Raw genomic sequence first — 25,513 nt, forward strand, 5'->3', positions numbered from 1 at the left:
TCTAGGTGTTAATAATGGAAAAATTTTACATACCCTTGATGAAATACTTCCCTGACCAGAAATATTATATTTTGAGCGCCCTTTTCGAAGCTATTCTATCCAGGTATCCATGTACTGCTTTCAATCCTGAAATTATTCTTATTGTGCATGCTCATGCATTATATTAGTGACGCTCATAATCATGCAACAGATAAGAAGGAGAGAAAAAGAGAATATATGAACAGTGATTAGTAATGAGTTAATTATGTAGTTTTGTTAGAATTATAAACAATTAAACAGCAGTAATGAATAACTTATAAAATTACTTTGCAGCATAGCTGAGCCTTTCGAAACGTAAGACCGATGTATAAAAATAATTTGTTTCGAAATTGTCCGCGTGGTCTTCTAGTGCCCCTATTAGATCAGAATCAGTCATAGACATACATATCGAATGCTCGCCATGACCCTATGACCAACATTTGTATATGTATAGACTTAGCTGATGTGGCTTTTCTAATAGGTAGTTCTTTCACTCATTGATTGTCTTCAAAACCTTGTCAAGTATAGAAAATTGATTTTATTTCATTTATTACTACATTAAAGCTACATTGTACTTATTAAGTATTAGGTATTATTTTATGTTTTTATCACTATTGATATTATCAAGGCCAGAATTCCCAGTGAGTGAAGAATTTTATAGTACTAGAACACCATAGAAGATCGCTTAACATTACCTAATCATGGAACGGCTTTTTGCTCTATTATTTTAGGTAGATGCTATTGATCTCCCTTTGCTCCTATCCGCAACCCGGTGCACGCGCCCTGTTGGTTTTCGAAAACCTCGTAGAAGATTACAAACCGTCAATGGCATTCCCAATTACTACCCCACATTGCACATTCAAGGGTCTGATTGTGCTCCTATCCCACCCTCAGTCTGTAATCTTCTCGCCAGTTTGAAATTATATTTTCCCGAAGTGAAAGTAATTTTGATGAGTGATAGCGTAGTGCAGCCCAACTGCATAGTACAGTAGTTTAACCAGAATCTTTAGGTCAGAAGATAAAATCTAAATTTTGTAATAAAAAGGTTGCCATTGCTTTGAAATTTACCCAACATCTAATCAAAACTACTAACAACAGCGATCAATTATCAAAATTCATCGCTCCCTGGAAAATATAATCCCAAACCCAGGGCAACATAATCTTAATGAATATAATAGGAATATCATCTAAACCGGTAGCATTCGACTTGATCTCATGTACAGCATTAATAATTTCAAATTCTTCAACCGGACGGAAAGAAAACCCATGTGATCTAGTCTGATAGTGAATAAAAGGTCTAGGAGCATCATCGACTGTGAAATTTTCAGAAAAATATTTGTTGATATCATTCTCATTGTAGCCCAAACTACAATCGAATGAACGAGGCTTGGAAATTCCTAGTTTTTTATATTGGCCCAGAGATGCTTACTAGGTAAGTTTGAATTAGCGGGCTAGTGGTTACTTGGGTAACCCACTTACCCCATCATGGTGGGGCAAATAGATAATTACGTGCAAATTTTCAAGTCCCTCATACTCAATTCATAACAATCAGAAATATCGAAACAAATAACGTTTTGAAGTAGTTAGTCTCTCATTTGTTCATTTGTTATCCACAGCAAAAAAATAGAATTACATTATTCACGTTCGCTGAACATAAAGATGAAGTATATTATTATTATAAAGGTGTGCGCCGAAACATATTTTACGGCAGCGGCTTTTGCAATCGTTTTAGCTGGCGGCGTTGATTCCTTAAATATGTTTGAAAACCACAAATTTGTCTTCCGATTAGTTTTGTTTTGCTGTATTGGACTTTTAGTCATGAATACCATATTATTTAAACGCGATATCTTTGGCGTTTTGTGAAAGAGAACAACGGGAAATTTACGTGTAGGTGATTTGCAGCAACAAGTTACTTGAAGTCTTCTTGACGATATTTTTGAAGATTATTATTGTGCTCGTTGAAATTTTCTTGGTAAGGATCCATAGTAAGTTCTATGACAATGTCAAAGATTTACCCAGCAGTTCGTCAATATTCTTTCAATATATCCAACAACGATTTGAAAAGGAACAATTTATAAATATTTGCTAAGAAGTCAAGTGAATGCCTGGCAAAAATCTGTGACTGTAGAATAACTTGTCAGTTTTGCAAGATAAACTCAGAGCCAATATCTAAGAAAGCATATACATACAGTCTCAACACACATGAGTTAGCAGATTACCATAGCAATATGCTTTGGATCTCGGAAGAATTAATCATCAAATTTGGCTCTCAAAGCATTCCCTTAAAATTGTTAGTGTAAACTGTCAATAAATATTCTTACCTACGGCTAATGATTTCTTCAAAGTTGATTGTTTATAAATAGATAAGAATTAGCTTATAATTTCTGGAGAAATTATCAACTAACTTACCACGAATACGTCATGGAGTTGACTAGAAATTTATCAAAAAATATCCCATAAGATTCCTATATCTGATATCTGAGGATCTGAGAATTCTGAGAAGATCTGAAGGAGCTGAGGAATCTGCTTAAGATTTAGCATTCGATTCAGGACTTGGCATAATCGAAAAACATTCCCCATAAAAAAAACTTTCCCGGCTGAGGCGGAAAACGAACCTTCCCTACATTGCGGATAAATACCCAGTGACCTTAGGCGTAGCCAGAACTAACGAAAAGCATCGTATAAGGGAACGTTCATAAATTACCTATCCCACACAGAAAGTTTCTGCATAAGGGAACGTCCATATATTGCGCCAAGTAAAATGTTGCCATTGAACCCCCTTCTTCCTATAACACACTTTTTGTATAAATTTTATACTGCGATGGATTGTATGGATTATCACGTTTCCATGGAATCCTTCGCCTCCCGATAAGTGATGCGATTTGATTTATTGATGACCCCTTAGATAAACAGAGCTGGTAAAGTGTAAGTAATTTTTTAACTGTACCTAACATGGTTATTTTTTATGCGGGTCAACATTTTTTCTCTCTCAAAACCCCTTTTCTCCTTAGAAACAACTTCTGGCTACGTTACTGCATAATACAAGTAGAATAACTTAAAAACATGAGTTTTGAGTTCTTTTATTACAAATTTCATTTTTTTTTTCCTAGTCGCTGAAAAAAATCGATGCTCGATAATCGAGTCCGATCAGTACTTCTCAAGGAATTCTGCAAATATTTCCAGGCATTTCCCCAGGAGTTTTCCATGCATGTCTCCAGGAAAATTTCAATGAAACTTGTATAAGCTCTAAGGCCACTTTTGCTGTATAAGGATTTGAAAGAACTCATGATAGTGCTAGTAGTTTTCTTAGATAAATTGCTAAAGAATTGGGTAGAAAAATAAGCAAAGTGATAAAAGATTGCTTTAGTGTGGTAAGTGGTGAAAGATTGCTGTAGTGTTAACTGGTGTGCATCCTTGAATAGAGTTTTGAAGATTTCACGGGAGAAATGTTGATGATGATGATAATAAATCATAGGCTCTATTTTTCTAAGAATTTTTGTGAAACTTCTTAAAAGATATTCTCGAATAATTCCTCGAGGAATTCTTGGAGCAATTATTGGGAGTAACCGTAGATGAAATGGCATAGGAATTCTTGTAGGACTTCTTCGAAAAAAAATCCTTTGCGGATTTTCTTGGAAGAATTGCTGTAAGAATCTTTGGAAGTTCTTCTAAAGTAACAACTGGAAAATTCAGTTGAACGATTAGTGGAACAATCTTCTTCTTATTGTTGGCATTGACGTCAATGAGCACTTCCACAGTTATTTACTGAGAGCTTTCTTTGCCAAAGTTGCCATTTTCGCATTCGTATATCGTGTGGCAGGTACGATGGTACTCTATGCCCAGGGAAGTCAAGGAAATTTCCATTACGAAAAGATCCTGGACCGACCGGGAATCGAACCTAGACACCTTCAGCATGGCATTGCAAAGTATGTAATACCTGAGCTATTTACTGGAGCCAAATTCAGGGGAAATTCCTGTAAGTATCCAGAAGATCTTCTGGAATCATTTGTAGAGGAAGCTCTAGAACATTTACTGAAGTCCATGAAAGAATTCCAATTGAAATATCTGGAGAAATCATTAGGCAAATTTCTGAAGCTTTTCTTCGAGGATTCTGGGAAGAAAGTCTTGAAGAAACAGTTGAAAAGTCACTTAATAAAAGACGTACTACCAGCCCTGTAAATACAATACGTAAACAAAATCTTTCATATCAATATCAACGTGAATTGCCCGTACATACTCTCTCTAACAAAAAAAACGCTTTTTAAGGTTTGTTTTAGTTAAAATTTTAAAAGGGTTTGATAATGGGACAGCTGAAAGGGCCATATTGCAAATTTCCATCAAAATCAGATTGGCCTTTTTGTGCTTTTTTATTTCTTTTCGGAATTTTGTCATTTTGTTTTTTTCTCATAATTGTTTGGTATTGTCCAATAACCAATACAATTAAAAACAAAAATGCTAAACGGCATAACTGGAACTATGTTCATCCAAAGTGCCAAACTGGAGGGTCTTAACTGAAGCCATGTTTGAACTCTTGAATTTGATTTAATAAAAAAGTTATTATGTTATTTGAGATTCATATTACTGTGGCCTATGGGCAACACAAAAGGCAAAAATCGTCATATAATGTTCTACGGTATTTCTTATATTGAAAATAAAAACGAAGCATAAATTTAATTCTTCAGTTGATTTATCTGTTTAATCTGTTTAGACTGTTTACTGTTCACCATTTTGGATATAATTTGTATCTGTCACTTTCCCTTTGAAGAGAAGAATTTGGAAGCATATCTTCTGACAATAAATCTTCAAGCTGTTTAGTGGAATACCTATAAGTATTTTTTTATTTTTATTTGTGTGAATTTAGTCTATAAGTCAATGAAAAAACCGTATTTAGTACAATATCAATTAATTCTACTAGAGTTTGTATCCTTTGACAGATACGCATATTTCGACCTCAACTGTAAGGACGTCTTCAGTGGTGTGTACTAGATTCGACTTAGTCGGGACTCGAGTCTAGTACACAACACTGAAGACAGCCTTACAGTTGGTTTTACGATATTTCACTAAACAGCTCGAAGATTTATTAGCATTTGTGATGAAAGCCTAGGATAGATTCTTCACTGGCATTGTCTGGATCATTCGCTCATGTCAAATATTAGAAGGAATCTAGTTAAGAACTGCGATTGAGGTATTATATAAGTATGATATGCGACTGTGTCTTGCTGAAAAACTATGAGCCGATGTTCTTCCTCGAAAAATTCGTTTTATTGTCTATTAATCTTTGATGAATAATGAAAGCAAATCAAATATTCATTATTACACCCTAAGGGATGCGGACTCGAACATTTAGGTTGTTCAAATTGAACACGAACTTTTCCACAAGTGCTAACCGTTGTTTGTTTGGTTGTCTCGCAGGAAACCACAGTAAAATTGCAAGCTTGAAATACTTTACACAAATCTTCAACATTTCGGTGTAGGCAATTAACCCAATAAATATACCAAATCAGAAACCTGCTAGCCGTATGTTAGTTAGAAACATATTTTAGAAAAGTTGTAAAATATTCATGCATAATTTAGAGCAAGTACAACTTTTCCTAACAGTTGGTGGTCTTCGTGTTATATAAATTATATAACATTTTTTAACGTAGCGAAATCATGACCGTACATTTCTAGGCACGAAACCGTACATTTCTAGTTTTACGAAAATTTAAAATTGACAGCAGCCTGGCTGCTTGTTGATTTCCAATTACACCAACTATTAAATGGGGGATTACACCAACTATTAAATGCGAATTTTGAAGTCCTTACGCCCGGTTAGAATGGGAAAAGAATCATATTGTTTAAAAATTGTTGCTTCTAAAGACTGCATCTCCACAATCACCATCGGAAGGGTGTTCATTAGTGAGAAAAGAAAGAAATCTGGAAATCACCTTTGGTCGGTGATGCGATGCCTGGGATAAGGAGGAATAATACGACTACTACTTTAAACTAGTTTTACTTTTTTGTCACACGGTGAAAGAAATTAAAAAAATAACATTTATAACATTTATAATGTCGAACTATCCAAAGGTTATTTTTAGTATTGACCAAACATTTAAAGGTATAAGTATATTAAAACTGTCTAAAACAGGAATAATGGTTTTATGTGGTGCACACTTGTAGTGATCAGCAATCCAAAGTTTATTTGAAAATTACATAAATGTAACATTGTCACGAAAAAAATTTATTATCATAAGCATGAAACGAGTTCATCAGTTGGTAATCCATCCCAAACTGTCATTGAAGCAGAAGACAACAAACAACAGAACAAGCGCTCTCATAATACATTGTCTTAACTTTTGTAGATTGAGGTAGGGTTTTGTTCTTCTTCGTCGTAAGCGCTACTATTCGTCGTATCAAACTTTAAATGTTCCACTACGGCGGATATTCAAACTTACCTGCAACATAGATTCAATATCCAAGTGTAATTTTGTGAAAGCTGTTATGGTTTGTACACTTGTACACCAAAAATGCAATAAAACTACTGTATTTTGGTAAATAACTTCAGTTCAATCATCCACTTTGCACTTTTTCACCGAAATCGCATGGACGAACACGATTTGAGAGAAATGCTTAGCGATCGACTGAGCCACACCACTTTCCAACACAAGTTTCTTCCCGCCCCCGTGGGTGACTTACTTCGCCGGGCACTTATTTTCACTATGGAAAACCTTCGTACTTCTTCACTGAAGGATTTCATTCCAATCACACGCCGTAAAACTTCAATAAATCACCAAATTTTACGAAATTTCCTCAACCGCCGCGTATAATTGAGAATGTAAACAAAGTTCAATCCGTCGTACTGAGAAAAAAAAGCTTGTGCGCATCAATGTGTGCGCGACGCTCGATGTAAAAATACGATTCCTTTGATTGTGTTGTTTTCGCTGTACTGTGAGCAAATGCCATAATTGTACGGTCAAAAGGAATTGTGTTCATATGTTCGGGCTGAATTTTGATGACGAACAATTAATTTTAAAGGAAATTAGTATATTCCATCATGCTGAAGGAATGGAGGGAGATGCCCGTAGATCTATATATTCTAGTAAAACATTTTATTATAGCGTTGATATGTTGTGTTTTAACCACTCAATACACACAGTGAGCCGTAAGTTGTGAGACGAATCTGGAAACTGATTGCGATGGAGTTGAAAACGATACGACGGATTGAGAATACGGTAAGATGCATTTTCTTTGCATTATTTCCAAAAAGAGATCAAGATTTATCAAAACGTTATTGTACAATGCTAAAGCTGTTTTGAGAAAGAATTGTTTGGCATCGGTTTGTATCAACATCATTAACTGCAATACTGGGAAAATTGCAATTCTCACTGATCGATCCTTAATACGATGGATACTAGCACATCACCCTACAATCTCAAGAAAAAAAAATGATTTGTGAGTGTCAAACACAACAAGGTATAAAACTTGTGAGAAAGTGATTGGATCTGAAATAGGACCAATCAATATGGTGCTGAATCTAAGATCGAGAATTTCTCAAGTTTACGTTTTGCAGATACGCCCTTTTCAAATGTTACGATAGATAAAACTTTACTGATACTTACAATAACGCCTCCGATGGATATTTGACGAGTTGTTCTAGCTCCAGGATCCTGCCCCGCAGCTTTTCCAGTTCATGCGTCTTTTCTTGCAGCATAGTCTGCACCTGTTGGAATTCCACCTCCAAATCCAGATACTGCTGCTCCAGGACATCTTTCTCCTCGATAGGTGATAGTCGGCCATCATCATTTTTATTACCACCTTGGCCGGCAAACTGCTCCTCGTATTCGGCCACCTTTTTACACAGCTCGTTCAGTTTTTCGTCGGCAATTCGCTGTTCCTCTTCATACAGCAATCTTTCTTCGTTCACCTTACTCTGCCAGTAGTCTTCACAAGCTTCGTATTCTTTGCTCAATTGTTCTAAACTTGCTTCCAACTCCTCGCAACGTGCCTTCACTTTCGCCATTTCGGACTGTGTTGTATCACTACCATCGGACACTTTCTCCAAATCACTCTTTTCAAAACCAGTACTCTCTTCCTCTTTCTTCTTATTCAACTCCTCTAGTTCAGCAACTTTCGCCTTTAGTTGCTGTATTTCTTCTGCCTGTGTTTTTTCTACACTAATACCTGAGGTAGCTTCCACTTTCAGTGCAAGCTCGGAATGCAGAGCCATCCAATCCCCACTCGAATCGGACTCATTCTCCACATCGTTGCTGCACTTCCTGAATTTTCCCAACCGGGGACTTTCATCTGAGAGTCTCGCCTTGCTTGGGGAATCTCCTTGACGCTTTCTAGCAGCACTTGTATTCTCTTCGCACCCAGTCGATTCGACCATCACCGGCGACACATCCAACGAGCTTGTCCTGCTAACACCACTTCGCTTCAATTTGAACTTCGCCAGCTCGGCATTCAACATTTCAATCTCCACACTCAACTCATCATTCTTATCTTTCAGTTCTTTATTTTTATCTTGCAACAGAGAATTCTTCTCGATCAACTCCAAAACTTCCAGGTCGTTCTTCCCGGCATATTCATCATCGAAGTCGTTGCGATTGTTTTCCTCCAGCTCGGCAATATCTTTATTGAGCTTGATATTCTTCTCTAGAATATCCGTCAGCTCCTTGGTGAGGTTCTCCTGCTCAGCCCTCAAACCCTCGTTCTCCTCCAGCAGCGAGTTCATCTCCGCTTTCACCTTGCTCTCGTCCTGTTCCAGGCTTTGGATCCGTTTCTCCAAGGTGGCATTCGCACAGGACAATTGCTCCCTCTCAAACGCCAGTTGCGACGTCAGCTCTTTCACCGTTTCATGGTGACGCTGCTCCAGGAGACGGATTTTGTCCCGGGTGGCACTTTCCAACGAGTTGTGCCGCTCGTCCACCTCCTGAAGCAGCAGTTGGGCGCGTTGATTGGCTTCTTTGTTGTCGGAGTAGAGTTTCTTGTTTTCTTCCATCAGCTGAAGGAACGCCTGTCGCAGGGCACTGACTTCCGCCTTGTGAAGCGCCAGCGATGCCTGGTTGTAGGGATAGAAGAGACGGAAAAGAGGTCATTGATGCAAGATTATATCGTTATACTAATAAATATCCCAATTGTTGCTACGAGATTTAATCGGAAACTTCCGCACGGATTGCCTAATCCCTTTAGAAATTGTATAAATGATCTCTGGAGCAATTCATGTAAGAATTCGGATAGGAAGAATTCAGAAAGAAATCTTAAAATCAAGGTTGGCGAAGTTCAAGGTCGATTCCTAGAGGGTCTCATAAATGAATCTTTAGAGCAAATATTAGAGAAATCTCTTCAAGAATTCACAGATGAAATCTTTAAAGGGAGAAATTAAAATAAAACAATATCTAACGAATCCTTTCAAAAATTTACTAGGGATTTTTTCCAAGAAATCGTTAATAATTATTTTTAGAAACTATTTCATTAATTTCTAGGTAATCCAGGTATTTTAAAAGAAATCCTAAGGTAATCTCGGATGAAAGTTCTAAAGAGATTTTCAATGAACTCCTGCAAGGATCTCTGACAGAACTTTTGTTTTTCTGAATAAGTTTTATTTTATATTTTATATACAAATTCCTGCAGGATTTTCTGATGGAATTCCGTGCAAAAAGGACGGAATAAAAATGGATATGGGAATGATTGAATTCTTGGAATAATTACTGAATGGGATGTGATTGGTATGTGAAAAAATACGTGGATCATTCCGCATTCTTTTCGCCTCCTATTCACCTGACTAAGGTGATAATTACCAGAGCATATATGAACACTAGATGGAGACCAATCACATTTACGTGAAAATCACGTGGGTACTTAAATTCATTTGGTCATCGCGTTCATTCTCTGTTGAGCTCAAATATCAAAATGGTGGCCGATATTTTTTCAAGAAGCAACTGCTGCTGGACTACAACATATTTTTAGGAACAATTTCAAGGTAAATATTTGTTAAAATCTGTAGAATCCCAAATTAATTAACACTTTATACCTTATTTCATATCAATTTACAGAACGTTGATTGTTTTGAACGGAAATGGCACTGGACAAATTTGCGAAGAACGAGCGTCCTGGACCATTCGGACCAAGGATACCACGATGGTGATCATTCAGTGTTTTGAAACCTTTAATAAAGCATAAAAATTAATCCTTTAGTTATCCTTCATTCAAATTGAAAATAAAAAGAAAGCTTATGCAAAACATGATTGATTTCTATGAACTAATTCCGATAACTTTTAATGAAAGTTTCCCTGTGTTCTATTGAAACGCTTCGTAAATGCTACGTGAAAATTCATGTAGCTGTTACGTGAAACTTCGATGGAACTGGTGAGGTTCATTAGTTCATGCGTTCATTCGGTGATACCTATGATCCACGTAAGCGCTACGTGAAAAGTGCGATGGAAAAAAACACGTATGTTTTCACGTAACAACGACGTGTGGATTGTTTTGAGTGTAAGAAATTTTTGTAAGGTGCTCTGAAAAATCCCGAAACGAATTTCTACAAAAAACTGTAAAAAAAGGTGCTGCTTTTTAACGAATGTCGTTTTCCCTAATGCCAGTTCCTCGGAAAGTGATGCAGTTCGAAAATATACAAGAATATATTCAGTGTTATGGTGGCAAACTAGAAAGAACGTTAAACAATCAAAAGAAGGAGATATTTGGTCATTCTCTACTAAACACGTATTGCCAAAGTAACCGAGGACGGTGAAACTCGAAATAATCGCCAAAAAAATTAGCAAAGGATAATCGATTCATTAATTATCTGATTCATCATTATCTGATTGTTTCAGTAATTATTTTATAAACGTTGGCAAAATGTGTGCACCTCAGAGAACTTCATATGCATTCCATTCTTTTATGCCCCAAGCAGTTGAGTATACATTCAATTTCGTTAGAGTTGAAGAGAATAGTATCATAAAAGTAGTTGAATCTCTCAATTCCAGTGCTGCTAGTGGACTCGATAGAATTTCCGTAAAGCTTATACAAAAGTGCAGAGGTTATCTAATCGGCAAAATAACAGAGCTAGTAAATGAAGCGATTCATACTTGCGTATTTGATGACACCTTAAAAATAGCAAAAATTATCCCTGTATATAAAACAGGCAGTAAATATGATAAAACTAATTACCGTCCTATCTCTGTTTTACCTACGCTGTCGAAAATAGTGGAAAAGGTTCTGACTCAACAACTTTCCAATTACATATTTCAAAATAATCTAGTCCACACTAATCAGTTTGGTTTTGTACCGAAATCAAGCACTGAATCAGCAACTCTAGAACTTATAAACTTTGTAGTGAAAGGACTAGACGATGGTCAATTTGTGGCGTGCATATTTATAGACCTAAAAAAGCGTTTGATTGCATTCCTCATGAAATCTTGCTAGAAAAATTGAAATATTATGGTTTGAGTGTTTCAGCTATTCAACTTATGACATCATACTTCTCGAATCGTCAACAAATATGCTGTGTGCATGGAATATTAAGTGATGCCAAAGTCATTTGTACTGGAGTGCCCCAAGGCTCAGTTATGGGACCTTTACTATTCAACCTTTTTATTAATGATTTACTGCAGTTACCATTGAAAGGCTTACTTCAATGTTACGCTGATGATGCTGTTAGTAAATATAGAGCAAATAATTTGAATTTACTCCAAGAAATGATGCAACACGATTTGGAGTTAATGCACCAATGGTTTTCTGCCAACAAAATGTCTATGAACACAGAAAAGACCAATTTCATATTATTTACAACATCCTTTTATACTCCCAGTTTAACCCTTTCTATAAATAATGAGCCACTGCGACAAGTACAGGAAACAAATTATCTTGGATTGATTATTGACAATCGCCTGAAATGGAATAATCACATTAACAAGGTAAAGAAAAAAATTGTGCCCTACATTTTTGCTATGGAAAAAGTTCGTAAATGTCTTGGAGTACAAATTTGTTGGCAAATATACAGTTCTTATATCCTTTCTCAATTGACATATTTGGTTTGCATATGGGGTTCCGCAGCAAGCACACATCTGAATGTATTGAAAGTTCTTCAAAATCGAGCCATAAAATCTATAAGAAGGTTACCCACACTATTTCCCACTATTGCACTTTATACCTATAAATATTTATCTTTGAGTGATCTGTACAGATTTAGTTTGATTTTCACTATTTATAAGATCAAAAATGGAATTATTAAAAGCAATATTGAAATCATACCAACAACTAATATACATTCACATGCTACCAGGAATCGGGATAGGTTTTATACCAATAGATCTCGTACTGAATTAGCTTCAAGACACATTTTTTATGCAGGAATAGTGAATTACAACTTATTACCCAACAACATTAGAAATGAAACAATTGCACTGAATTTCAAAAGAAAACTAATATTGTTGAAAACATGTAAATAAAATTCATTGATGAATAGAATTAAGATATTAGAGTAAGTTAAATTATAAGATGCTCACATCGCCTAATTATATTTCCCAGCTAAGTAGCTGCGCACAGTTTGTACAAACTTTTCAGCTATGTATTGAAATAAAGCAAAAAAAAATACCCTAAAGTGGATGAGGTTATAACAATTATGAATGCTAAAAACTTTTCAAGGAACCGGCGTTCGGGGAAACGACATTCGGAGAAAAGTAGCATAATAACCATATAGAAACCAAAAATATATAATCAGAAATCAGGATCTTAGAGTTTCCATAAGATTTTTTTCAGAGACTTTGTCAAAATGTTCTTCAGTAATTTCATCAGGTATTTGCCCGAACTTTCCTTCAGGTATTACTCCGAAGATTTCTACAGGAAATCATTTATTAATTCTTTTCTTCTCAAGGAATTTCTCCATACATTCAGTTCAAGATGTTTTCAGAAATTCAAACCCCAAACACTGAATTACTTAAAGAATTTCTCAAATAATGTGTTTCTTAGAATTTCCTCTAGAACTGTCATACAGTTTTTCTTCAAGATTTCAACCAAGAATTGTTTTCTCAAATTACTCCAGTGATTCCTCGAATGACTTTTTCAGAAAGACCTCCAAAAAAATTTATAAGAAGTTTTCAAAGAAAATTTTCAAAAAAATTGTCCAAAAATGTCTCCAGAGAATTTACCTACAATGATTTTTTTTGTAATTATTAAAATATAACCCTGAAAATGCCCTGGAAGAATTTTGATGCAAGACATGGTGGGTAAATCTCTGAAAAAAAAGCTTTCAATAGTATTTTGTAAAAAAAAAAATGCAGGATGAATAATTAGGTCACATGACGCTTCGGCAATCAAATCATAATTCATTGCAAGAAGAAGGAAAATAGAGACCTCCTAGACAACCAGAATGTACATATAACGAAATCACCTTCTGCGTTATGCGATGATTATATGTTCAAAAAATCCTTATAAGATGTCGTCAAAAGGCCTTATGCGTACAAAAGTGGAGGCAATATATGTGCATAATTTTTATTATGAATATTGACATGCAATGCGAGTGGACAGATTTTATTACGAATTAATTTGTAACCTTATACGACTTAGTTTATGAAAACAAAGTTGATTTGGCAGCTGCTACGGATTGATTCGACTTCCTTTGACATTTATACGGAACGAAACAAAATGCACTGACGAAATCAGAAAATAACGTTCTACGCAAGGAAATTTATCAACAAAACGATTACATTCACAATTTTGTCCGGGTGTGATGTAATTCGTACAGGTAAACAATTTTTTACGTAAATTTCTATGCGACTTCTGGTTGTCATTCGGGTTAAAAAAGAGGTATCCAAAGTCTAAAATCTTCAATTAAAAATAGAGACTTTATAAAGACTTGCATTAAAATAGAGACCAAGTCTCAAAAGACAGACTTGCTATCAGCCCTGTATAAGAGACCTACCATTGAAAATACAGACTTGCGTTTAAAAAGAAACCTGCAACCAGTTCAGCAACAATGAAGAAAAAAATGGTCTTTGTGTTTGAGTTAATTTACCAATTTTTATTCAAATTTCCAATTTCTTTCTTGGCAAAAGTTAGTAACCAAAAGCTGCTTATCCATACAAAATGCCCATGTTTGGGGCTCTATATCTCAACTTCTAATAGGCGAATTCGGCTGAAATTTGAATGACGAACTACAAAATAACGTGAAGTTTTGTCTGTAGTGTATTCATTATATTGCAGTCATTTCCTAAAGAGTTTCTGAGGGTCGTTCAAAGACAGATTATATAATTCAATTCAAAAACGATAAGTGTTGGGTGATAGGTGTTTTCTGCCAATTTGCGTAGCTTTTGAAAGAGAATAAGTTTGCCAAACAAACCACCCATCTAAAGCTTACCGTTTTTAAATGAAATATAAACGTCTCTTGATTACTTACTTATGTTTTTAAACAACCCTCTAAAACTCTTTGGATAATGTCTGCAATATAATAAATTCACTACAGACATAACTTCGAGTTATTTGTAGTTCGTCATTCAAATTTCAGCCAAATCCCTCTACTAGAAGTTGAGATACAGAACCTCAACCTAGGGCATTTTAAATAGAAAAACAGCATTTGGTTACTAACTTTTGTCACAGACTGTATATATCTCAAACAAGTTCAGTACAAATCTAAAAGTAACGAAAAGATCTCCGCTTGCGATCACATCAGCTTGCAAACTGTACCAAATTGGCTTGATTGATTTAGTAGAAATCTACCCGATAAATGTCCAAATTCCAACACAACTCTCGACCGCCTCGATGTCAGTAAATCGTCATTACCAATGCAAATTTTGCACGTCTCGTCGAGCATGTGGGCAATCCGCTACCCAGCCCCCCAAAAGCACACCAAACCAAGAAAACAAATCCAACTCACCCTCACCACCACAGAGGTGTCGTTGCCATCGCCGAGCCGTTGCTGTTCGTCCTCCAGTGCTGCGATTAGCTCCGTTACCTGCACCTCCAGCCCGTAGAAGCCGAGATCCTGCAGCAAAGCTCGCGGCTCGCTGATTCCGGCCGACTCCCACATGTCGATGATGATGGCCGTCGAGAGTGATCCGATCTCGGTTGTCCACTCGGCTGTAATCGATTTAATATTTAAATATACAGTAAGCGAAATTAAAATAGCACCACTCTGTCCGTTTTTCCGCTGCTACGAAAAAACTATTTGTCAAATAATGTTGTTTTCCACTATGAAATGAGCACACCTACCTACCTAAATGAGCACACATTATGCCCTATACTATAACTAGAACAATATTGGATTGATTTGTAAAGACTATCTACATTTCAGTATGCAATAAAAAAAAATGTTATATTTTGAAATTCAATTTAAAATTTAGTTCGATATTATACTTTAACCATTTATTATTTACTCTCTTGTGAGTGTTCGTGTTGAGGTGAACAATAGAAGGCTTTAGGGTTAAATAAGAAAAAAAATTTTTTTTTCAATTATGACATTTTTTCCTAAACCAATAAAATCAAAATAGTGTCAAATTTCGTGATTCAAACTAAATTTAAACCAATAATAGTCAATCATTTATAACATCAAAGTAGTCCACATTGAGTGTTGGACAGAGGTGCGTCGGCGTCCACGTTCTAATCCATGGGTAGGACAAACGTTGGCCAATATTTTGTACAGAGTGAAGCTAAGAAAAACTTTAACCCTATGGAATTCTAGACTGGAAATTGAAGGTTACTGTATTTGAAGGGTTCATATGCAAAGGGGTGTACGTAAAATTTTGATCGGCATTGAGTGGAGTTGAGTTGAGGGAGTTTTACTGTTTTCAAGCGTTCTAACGATATTTCCAGGGGATTTTTCCGCTCATCAAAACAAATAACATAATTCTTAGAAGAATAGAATGAAAAATTTATGAAAGAACTTCAAAGTATATTAACTCTAACAAACCAAGAAAGCAAAACGAAACCTAATAGGAGCCAGGAGATAAGAGTTTGATTCTTTATAGCAACAAAGCAGACAATTGTCTAAAATCTAAGCTTTTTTTGAGAATTCCTCATGACATTACGACAAGTATTATTGAATGTGTTTTTTTTTAATAATTTTCTCTATAAACTTACTCGAGTATTCGCTCAAATTTACAGATATTCCTCCGAAAACTTCTAAAGGAATTCATTTAGTGATTATTTCCCAAGGAATTTCTCCACGAATTTTACTAGGGAATTTTTCTAAGAATTTAAAGCCTGTCCACGATAAATTTCGGACACTAATGGCGGGTGTACCACAGAAAGTTCGAGAATTTTACAGAAAGAAGGATTAACATCCTTGTCAACTGTTTATTTTGTAGATATAACTCTTTTATTCTGAAATAAACAATTGTTTTTGTTGAATTATGAGTAACTTTTTTTTGCTGCCATTATTTGGGTGTCCGAAATTTAACGTGGACAGGCTTTAGTATCCCTCAAGAATTCAACCTGGATAAAAAAATCCTAAGAAAACCTCTGATGAAACTCGTGTAAGTTTTAAAGTCACGCTTAATGAACTCTGAAAAAACTCAAGGACTATTGAGGAAGTATAAAAAGATTTTGTAGATCATATGCTAAGATAATCGAGAAAAAATCAATCGAATCTCGGGATAGTATTCCACAGGATGTACTGAAGAAATTTTTCGAAAAAAATTGGACAAAATCTCTACAGAAATTTATGTAGGAATGATCGGAGAGATTGTTGAAAAAAAAAAATGCTGTCATATATCCTGATGTGAGAACTCAAATGAACTTTTGACGATTGCATGGAATTTTACGAGAAGCTTTTTAAAAAATGTTTGGAAAAACTGTAAGAGTAGTATTTGGATGAAATGCTGTAGAAATTTTTTGAAAACATAATAGATTTGCTTGACGAACCCCTCAAGGAATTTTGGATTTCTGGGAGGAAACGTGAATGAACTCTTATCGGAGTCCACATTAACTGGAGGAGGAAAAGGAATAGGAATTCTTGCAGGGTTTCTTGAAAAAAAGCCCTTCAGCATGATCCTTTGTGTATTTCCTTGGAAAAAAATTGTCCTCGTAGACTTACTGTACTGTACTGTTGTTACTGTAACAACTGAAGAATTCGGTTGAAGCATAAGTGAAACAATATCTGGAGGAAATTCTAGGATAGTACAGAAAAAAAAACAAAGTAATATCGAAGGAAATTACTGGAGGTAGTAGCTTTGGAGTTTCAAGGGTTTTCTGGAGCAAATTATGGATAATTCTAAGCATCCTTTGAAACCCGCTGGAAAAAAAAAATGTGGAGGACTTGGTAGAGGCCCTGAAAGTACTCTGAATAAAATCACTACGATAATTCCTGAAGCTTTTTTTGGAGGGATCGGAGACGCAATTCTTGAAGAATCTATTGTCCCTAAAGGTTTCTTTGGAGCCTGTACACTTTAGCATCAGGATTCAATGCAAGCAGAATAAAGAAAAAAGAGACTTTAGATGCAATATATACTTTAGAGAACTTCCATTTAAAATAGAGATGATCTAGAGACTTACATTAAAATAGAGACCATGTCATTTGATCATTTTGTGTTATCATTCATGTTAAAAAATATGACTGTCCTTTACATTTATATCTTTTCAAATCACTATTAATCATCACTACCACTTATTCAACAAATTTAACAAAAATACACTAAACTGCTTGTTCTTACAACCAAGGAGGTGGTAATCCATCATCTATTTCTAGATAACAAATAGATGAGCACCATGGTCTCAAAGTTTTCAGGAGAAATTGAAGATACATGAAAAATGTTACAACGCGCAGAAACTCCATCAAATATTTCGCTGGAATTTCTTCAACAATTCTGCAAAAAAAATCTTTCAGATAATCGTCATAATCTGCTCTAAATATTTTTGAATGATGCCACAAAATATCAGTAGGAATTTGATTAAATCATTTTTGAGGAATTAACTAAGAGCTACTTCCAGAAATGTCTACGGCAATTCTCAATCAGCCAAGAACTTGTAGAGAGTGTGCTGTGGTAGTTCTATAGGAATTGCTCTGAAAATCGTCAAGAAAATCATACCAAGAGTGATCGCATGTTCATAAATCGCTAGCACCATCATACTCGTGCTGTGCTGTATCACGCTGTACTAGTTTAATTTATTTTTCAAGCTTTCTACTAATCTTGTTTATTTTTTTTTGAATTTTGGGTAGGACAATCCTTCGACTGTCCTACCCAGGTGTTTATGTGCGTAGTACATGTCCTACCTGTCCTCCCCTTTTCCCGCGCCACTGTTGTTGGATAACACTCATAATTTACCTTTAAATTTCCTCTACACTTTTTAATTTTTAATGGATTATTAGAGCATGTTTAAGAAAACCACCAATTGAACTAGTAACTTTTGGATGTATCCACATGTCAAACGCTATCATACAATTTAACATCAATATTTCAAATATTTTCTGAGATATCTCAATTTTTGTTTTGATTCATTCTCAATCCTTTCACCCATTGTCACCCCCATCGACGGTAGCATTATTTAGGATGCGGACCATTTGTCACAACCATAATTATATCCCTTCTTTCAAAATATGGCTTTTATTATGAGAAAATGTTATACTAAATGACCAGTGCTTTGCTTGATTTAAGTTATTTTACAAAATGGGGTAAGATGAGCATCCCTTATGGAAAACAGATTTTCTTTTTCGAAATCATTCAAACACGCTTAGCAAATACTTGTACTACATGCTTCTGTTGGTTAGCTTGTATTTATGAAAATATACAGTCGTTTCTCATCGTTTCCTACCATTTCAAGCAAAATAAAATAGGTAATCCATTAAAATCTTCAAATTGTGAAATGATTTAAGAATATGCTGCTTAAAGAAAATTTGAAGTTTATAGCTTGATGCAAAATACACAATACGTATCAATGTGGAACCATTAATAATTTAAAAAAGTGTAATTAAGGGACTGCCCTTCTTGCCCCGCGTATTTAAGCCAACTGAAAAAGATCTCTCTTATTTAGTCATTTTTGTTCAATGAAATTTTTATTTTTTTTTTTGAACATGCTATGTTTATGGTTGAAAGAAAACATGTCGTGTAAACGGTTCCATGTTATTTTTAATTTAAATATCACATTCAGTAAAATTCGGTCTATCCTTAGAGTGCTCATCGTACCCCGCCCTAAGTGCAAAGGACTTCTTCTACAAGTGGTATTCAATGCAGAAAGAAATTTGTATTCATTTTAAAACAGCAATTTCAAAAATTTGTGGTGTTATGGCCACCTGTGAAATGGAATTTTTATCAATCAATATGGTTTGAAATAAACATCTAATTCGTCTTTATTTGGTCTAAATTCATTCTAGCATTTCATTTTTTTTTTTCAAAACTCAAGATTTACTCTAAATACTTTTTAATCTATTCTCAATTTATTTTCAAAAACTCACAACTTATTCTGAAAACTACTATAGAGTTTGTCTCTTTCTGATTTAATTTCGAATCACTCTTAATTTTCTTCGACTGATTTATTCTGATCTTAGTCGGGATCCACCTTTCACTAACTTATTTTCGATGAAATTTGACACAGAGAAAATATATTCTGTATCATTATAACAATACATCTGTATTACCTTGCGGCTTATAATTGCCTTTCAATGTTTCAATAGCAACTCTGAAGCTCACCGTAAATTATACTTAAATTTCAATTAATTTATTTTTGACCAACGAAACCTAATTTCGATAAATTTTTAACTTTGCACACTATGCACATCTTTGATTTCTTTATGATACTCCGCTAGCTCAGCGTTGAAACTTCTTTGGAAAACTTAGTACACGTGTAGAATCAAGATTATGCAGAAACAGAGATGCATTCTTTGTTGCGTTGGGGTTGTATTGCCAAGAACAAAAACAGTTCATCAGAACTGCAGTTAATTTTTGTCTAGTAGTTAACAACTTTCAGCCAAAAATTAAAATGCCGTTCTTTACTATTTCTTTAAAACTAGAGGCAACTCGTAATCATACTTTTTACCTACATACGACACATAAGACACTAGAAAATGATATTTTGGCTCTTCAAGAGTCTCTTCAAGATCTTTAAAACAATTGGAAATGACTGCTCTATCTTCATTTATATATAATGTGATAATGCTGATTAAGACTAGTATACATTTACATAGTTCTCACTTATCAATCAGTGTGAAAAGGAACTTGAAGTGTAGATATGTTATTATCAGTGCATTATCAGTATGAAGTACGTCATGCATATTGGTAAAATTTGTGGAAAAGTTGAGACAATTCCTGAATTTATGTTGACAGAATCTGTTGGAAGAATTCCAAAAGATGTGGAATGGATCGTCAATCTTTTTTGTTTTAATTTTAAAAACATCCAGAAATTAAAAAAAAAATGCTAGATGCCGTCGGATTTGTACAGAATTTAAGCAGGATTGTTAGGTATTATTGGACGGTATTCCCAAGAAATCTCGTACTGATTTTTCGATGAATCTCATCCAAAATGTTGAAGATCCTGAACGCAGCTATCTCGAACAGGATTCTCATAGCATTTCATTTCTTTGAAATGAGAACATTAATGAAATTTAATGAAATTAGTTATTATCTATAACAATACAGCAATACTTGTTTGTTTCTCCAAAGAGGCCTGCCCGACCTTTTTGGCTCTTTTTCGACATAAATTGTTGGTGCGTTCGCAAGAAAGACCGATATGAACAAAATAAGTCTTAAATAAAAGCTTTGTAATATATATATATATATATAAATTTGTGGTGTTATATATATATAATCCATACTGAAAATTTTAAATTTATATCAAACTTTTCGCTAGCGATGCAAGCAGAGGTAAAAATCAATCCAAGGTATAATCACCTTAACTGCACCGGTAACAACCGGGTAGAAGCACCGGTTTTGGCCATACACCAGTTGTAGTTCATTATCCTTATAATTTTTATTCTCATACACTTAATTTGGCCAGGGTACTCCTAATTTGGTCACTCTCATAAGAAATCAATGTGATTGGCCAATTAAGGAATAGAAGTCAAGTCTGTGACCAAAACTGGTTCTGGTGGCCTATATTGACCAACGTTATTTTCGAAGCGAAACGATGGTTTTAGCTCAGATTCGATATTTACACACATAATATGGATTGAATGCTTACATTCGACATATTTGTAGTAGAAATACGGCTTCCCATATAATTTTTATTGACATTTTCCCTTAGACTGCCCAAAACTGGCGCTTTTACCCTAGTACTAAGCTTTCATTTGAGACTTTGTTCATATCGGTTAATTCTTGTGAACGCACCAACAATTTATGTCGAAAAACAGCCAAAAAGGTTGGGCAGGCCTGCTCTAAAAGAATGTTCTAAACTAACTCCTTTTTCAATGTTACACTATGTTGTATTTAAAAAAAATACATACTTTAATCCAAACTTTCTCAATTTGTTTAATGGTATTATTTAACCATTTATTGCATGCGTGCAAGTTCTCCACAATAGATTCTCTTTGAAGTTATTTAAGCTGTTGGATAACTTAAGATTTCTTGACAGTTTGTTCCAAAGCGGAATGCCTCTCATCAAATTTTAATTATCGTAGTATGTTTTTGAATTAGAAGGAAGGATTGTTCCTTGAAAATCCGTGCAGAATTTTTCGTAACATTACAAAAAGGTTGATTATTTATTGTTATATTATTTAATTCTATGCTATTGTTTTCAATGAAGCTTATAGGGGGTATCATGGGTAATTTTCGTCCCGGAAAATAGAACTGTTTCTACACAAATTCTTTTGGCTACAAACATTTCTGAAACTCTTGTGTTATTTGGTACAAAAATATGCCAAAAAATCTTATTTATTGAAGGAATTGCTAAAAAAAACTCTTAAAAGATATTGAGTCTAAATTTCATTGGAGAGATTAACTGAAATCTTTTTTTGAAATAATCGACAAATGTATTGAAAAGCTATGCAAAAATAAATGCTTCACCAGCTACTTCAATTATTCTTTCAAGCATTGACATTTCACTAAAGTTTTAATACAGGTTCTGGTATAGAAATCCAGTAGTTTTTTTTGCGAATTTACCTCTGGTCATATAAGCATAAACTGTGTATTTTTTATGAAATATCTTCAAGAAAGGCTCCGGGCTATTAGACAGTTTACTTTAAAAGGAGATTTGGAATATTTTATGTACTTTTTGCAGAAATCTTGCCTGTATTTAAATGTGCTTATAATTGAGCATTATCATGACACTTTTTAAGAAATTGGATGGGTAATTTATACAAAAGTTACCTAGGATTTTCAAAGAAAAATTGTTGATATTTTTCTGGAATGATCAAAGTAAACTTGTACAACGAAAATAAAAAAGCTGAACAATGAATAAAGAACAATCAAATATTGGTTCGCCAAGGGCACCATAGGGACACGCTACGGATCTGGTTATTATATGCTATTTTGTCCAGAAAATGTGATAACCCTGCAGCTGTGCAGTTTAACAACACTAACGCATACAGTAAAGCATAATATATTTGATGAATTGTATCGATTTCAATCAATTCTTGAAATGAAACTCGAGTAGAAGTATTTTTATTTTGCACCCTTTTTCTTCATGAATCTGTGCCGAAACGTACATGGTTCTCAAAATACAACACAACTATGCTCTAATCTAGCAAACATACAAAAATATGCGCTCATTTCACAGCAGACATCAGAAAGATAAGTGAAACAGTTTTTTGCAAAACTTCAGAAAAGCAGGGGTGGCACTATTTTAAATTCGCCGAGTGTTATAAAACAAGCTTCACGCGGAGACATTTCGATCAAACTGCGACACTTACCTGGCATTCGCACGGTGAAGCCAACCGTTTCCTCCACGCTGTCGCGATCCAGTTCCTGAACCTTGAAGCTGTCGCTCTCGTCGAACAATCGCAATCGCTGAACGCCATTATCACCGCCACCTGTCGGGTCCTTTTCGCCGCCGCCGCCGCCGCCAATGGCAAGAATATCCGAATCGCTTTGCAGCAGCGAAATAAAATCATCGTAGCTGATTCCCTCGATCGATTGGAGAGACAATTTCGCGAAAACTTCCCGAGCGGCCAGCTTGGCGGGTAGTTTTTGTAGACCTACTCGTTCACAGACGACCTCCAGCTGTGATTGATTAAGTAGATCTCCGTGGCCGCTTCCCACTAGAGTATCCCAAATGTCCCGCAAATTCTCCGAAAGTTTCATGAAGTTGATCTTCTTGTCGATGATCTTATCATCCATGTTGAGCTTATCGCGTACGTTCTTCGAGTTCAGTTTGCCTAGATCCGGTCGCTGTCGATGCGTAGGTAGCGATGCGCAACGCTTAAGCCTGCTTCCGCTCATAGGCCGCCGTCGCTTTGAGCCATGAATGTCACTCTGCGAGGCGGATCGTTGCACTTTGGAGGAGGAGTTTTTACTTGAGGAGTTGTCTGCTTCCGCTGAGGAGGGTGGAACCGTTTGCTGAAGCTGACGTTGTTGTTGGGGGACCGATTCGTTGTCCGAGTTGCTGAAATCCGATGAAGTGTCCAGTCCGTTGCAGTCCTCGCGGGGACGTGACCGACGACCGTACTTTTTCGATCCGACTACAAACTTGGGCGACACTTCCCGATCGGATGACTCATTTTCGTTATCATACAATGTGGTGGTAGGGGTTGCAGGGCCGGTCGTTGTCTGTACGAGATCGTCCTCACTCTCACCCGATGGCACTTGGCGGCTGGTATTGTTATTGCTACTGCTGCAGCCGATTATCTTGACGACTGATGGCTGCAGAGATGTGATGTCTTCGCTCTCGCCCGCAATTGACTGGTCGTTTTCTCGGCGGTAGGTAAATTTGTGAGGACGTTTCGATGTGTTGGACATTATGCTACCCGAGGGTGTCGTCGTCTCTTGCGATGGCGACCCGACTCTGCTGGTGTTGGAGACTGCACTCGGAGATGCAACTGTAGGTAAACCTGTAGCCACATCATTCTGTCCCTCGGATGAATCTGTTGGAACGTGATAGAGAAAGAACAAATGGGCGGTATATTAGCTAATTGGAAAGCGATAACGTGCGGCGGTGGCTTACAAAGAATGATTATCATTATGATGACGAAACACCTGCGAGTGGCCTTTAGAGTCGGGCCAAGAAGCGCTGAATGCAACTTCGTCTATTCGTGACTGCTCTCTCAAACGATTCGTTCGAACAAAATACCTAATCTAGCGGTACATCTAGGTATCAGGTAGGTGCAAAAAATAAAGCGCACATCACATTGTGCTACCGACCAATCGGCCAACCACCGACTAAACTACATGTGCTAGACTAGACTAGGTATTATTGGTCGGTGGCAATGAGCACAAAAATGTAACGAAAACTAACTGAAACAACAAACGGAGAGCAAACAACGAGCAGCGCAAAACTCAGTCACGTACATTAAATCAGAGCACACTCGAACTAAAAGGAAGGTGCGTTTTCGCGCCTCCAACGCGAACTTAAACTATGCAGGGCTGGTAGCGACTAAGTGCCTTCAAAACAAAGGCGCAATCACATTCAAAACCATGGGTACACTGAGGCAAACAAACTTAATAATTTCTTAAGGAATTATTATGATCTGGCGCCACAACGATTATTGTTCAAATGTTTAAGTTTTACTTATGATTTTGGTGAAGAATTTCATTACTAAATTTAATAAGTCAATCAATGAAAATCAGTAACAAACTCAATGGAAAGTTCTTAAATAAATTTATCAAATATTAATAATGTTTGCCTTTCATTTCAGACGTGCTCAAAAATTGACATGTTTTGATAACATGTGACCTACTTTGGATTACCCAACATCGAGAGCGGGGCAGTTCTTCTAGTGATTGCTAGAAAAAATATTTCAAGTGATGGCCTTTAAATAATTCAAAACTCTCACTTCTGAAACTTATGATCCCATTTTCAAATCATAATTTAGCTGGTGCTTAAGTCATGATTTATGGAAAACCTAAGTATTTTGCCTCAGTGTAGGACAAACGGTTTAAAAACATTCAAAATTTTGTTTTGAATGTTTCGAAAAGACTAGTTTCTTTGATTCTTTCGAAATATATTTCAATATTTCACACATTCACTAAAGAGTTTAACTACTTAGGTACGCTAAATGGTCTAATTAAGTTCATATTCTACCCACACATTTTGACGATTTCGTTGTTTAACATACAAATTTCCTATTTCAATGATTACATGATTAGCGTCCCTTTACATTACAAAGATTACCATGACTGCTCACGGAAAATCTTAACAAAATACTCCGTAGAATCTATGGAGCACTTCCTTAACCCCTCTACCAGAAACCTCCATAGTTTACCATACAAAAAAAAAGTATAAAATTATTATAACTTTTTTATTTATTAATATGTTTGCACCATGTTTTCACAAGGTCACAAAACACTCTTCTATTTTCAGAATCAGCGTCAATATTGATTATTGGTCATCTGATTTTGAAGATATTCCGATGTTCCTTGGGGGGACTGACATTCTTCATATAAAATGTCTTTCACCACCATATTTTTCCTAGTCAATTTATCATAAAACATAAAATATT

At 35.6% G+C, this 25,513-nt stretch overlaps 1 protein-coding gene across 4 annotated transcripts in view; it reads right to left on the bottom strand.

The window, feature by feature from the left end:
* LOC5579519 (blastoderm-specific protein 25D) overlaps positions 1-25,513 on the bottom strand; it is a 99,554-nt gene that overhangs the window by 14,669 nt on the left and 59,372 nt on the right. For 3 of the 4 annotated variants that reach the window (XM_021848238.1, XM_021848239.1, XM_021848240.1), the window contains exons 3-5: positions 22,769-23,938; positions 14,870-15,072; positions 7,617-9,058 (exon numbers count right to left, since the gene is read on the bottom strand). In XM_021848238.1, the coding sequence (XP_021703930.1) occupies positions 7,617-9,058; positions 14,870-15,072; positions 22,769-23,938 (2,815 nt within the window). Of the gene's footprint in view, positions 1-7,616; positions 9,059-14,869; positions 15,073-22,768; positions 23,939-24,018; positions 24,277-25,513 lie in introns of those variants that run through there. The other variant, XM_021848241.1, reaches the window with a different exon arrangement.

The sequence above is a fragment of the Aedes aegypti genome, chromosome 2, assembly GCF_002204515.2.
Source record: "Aedes aegypti strain LVP_AGWG chromosome 2, AaegL5.0 Primary Assembly, whole genome shotgun sequence".
NCBI lineage: Eukaryota > Metazoa > Arthropoda > Insecta > Diptera > Culicidae > Aedes > Aedes aegypti.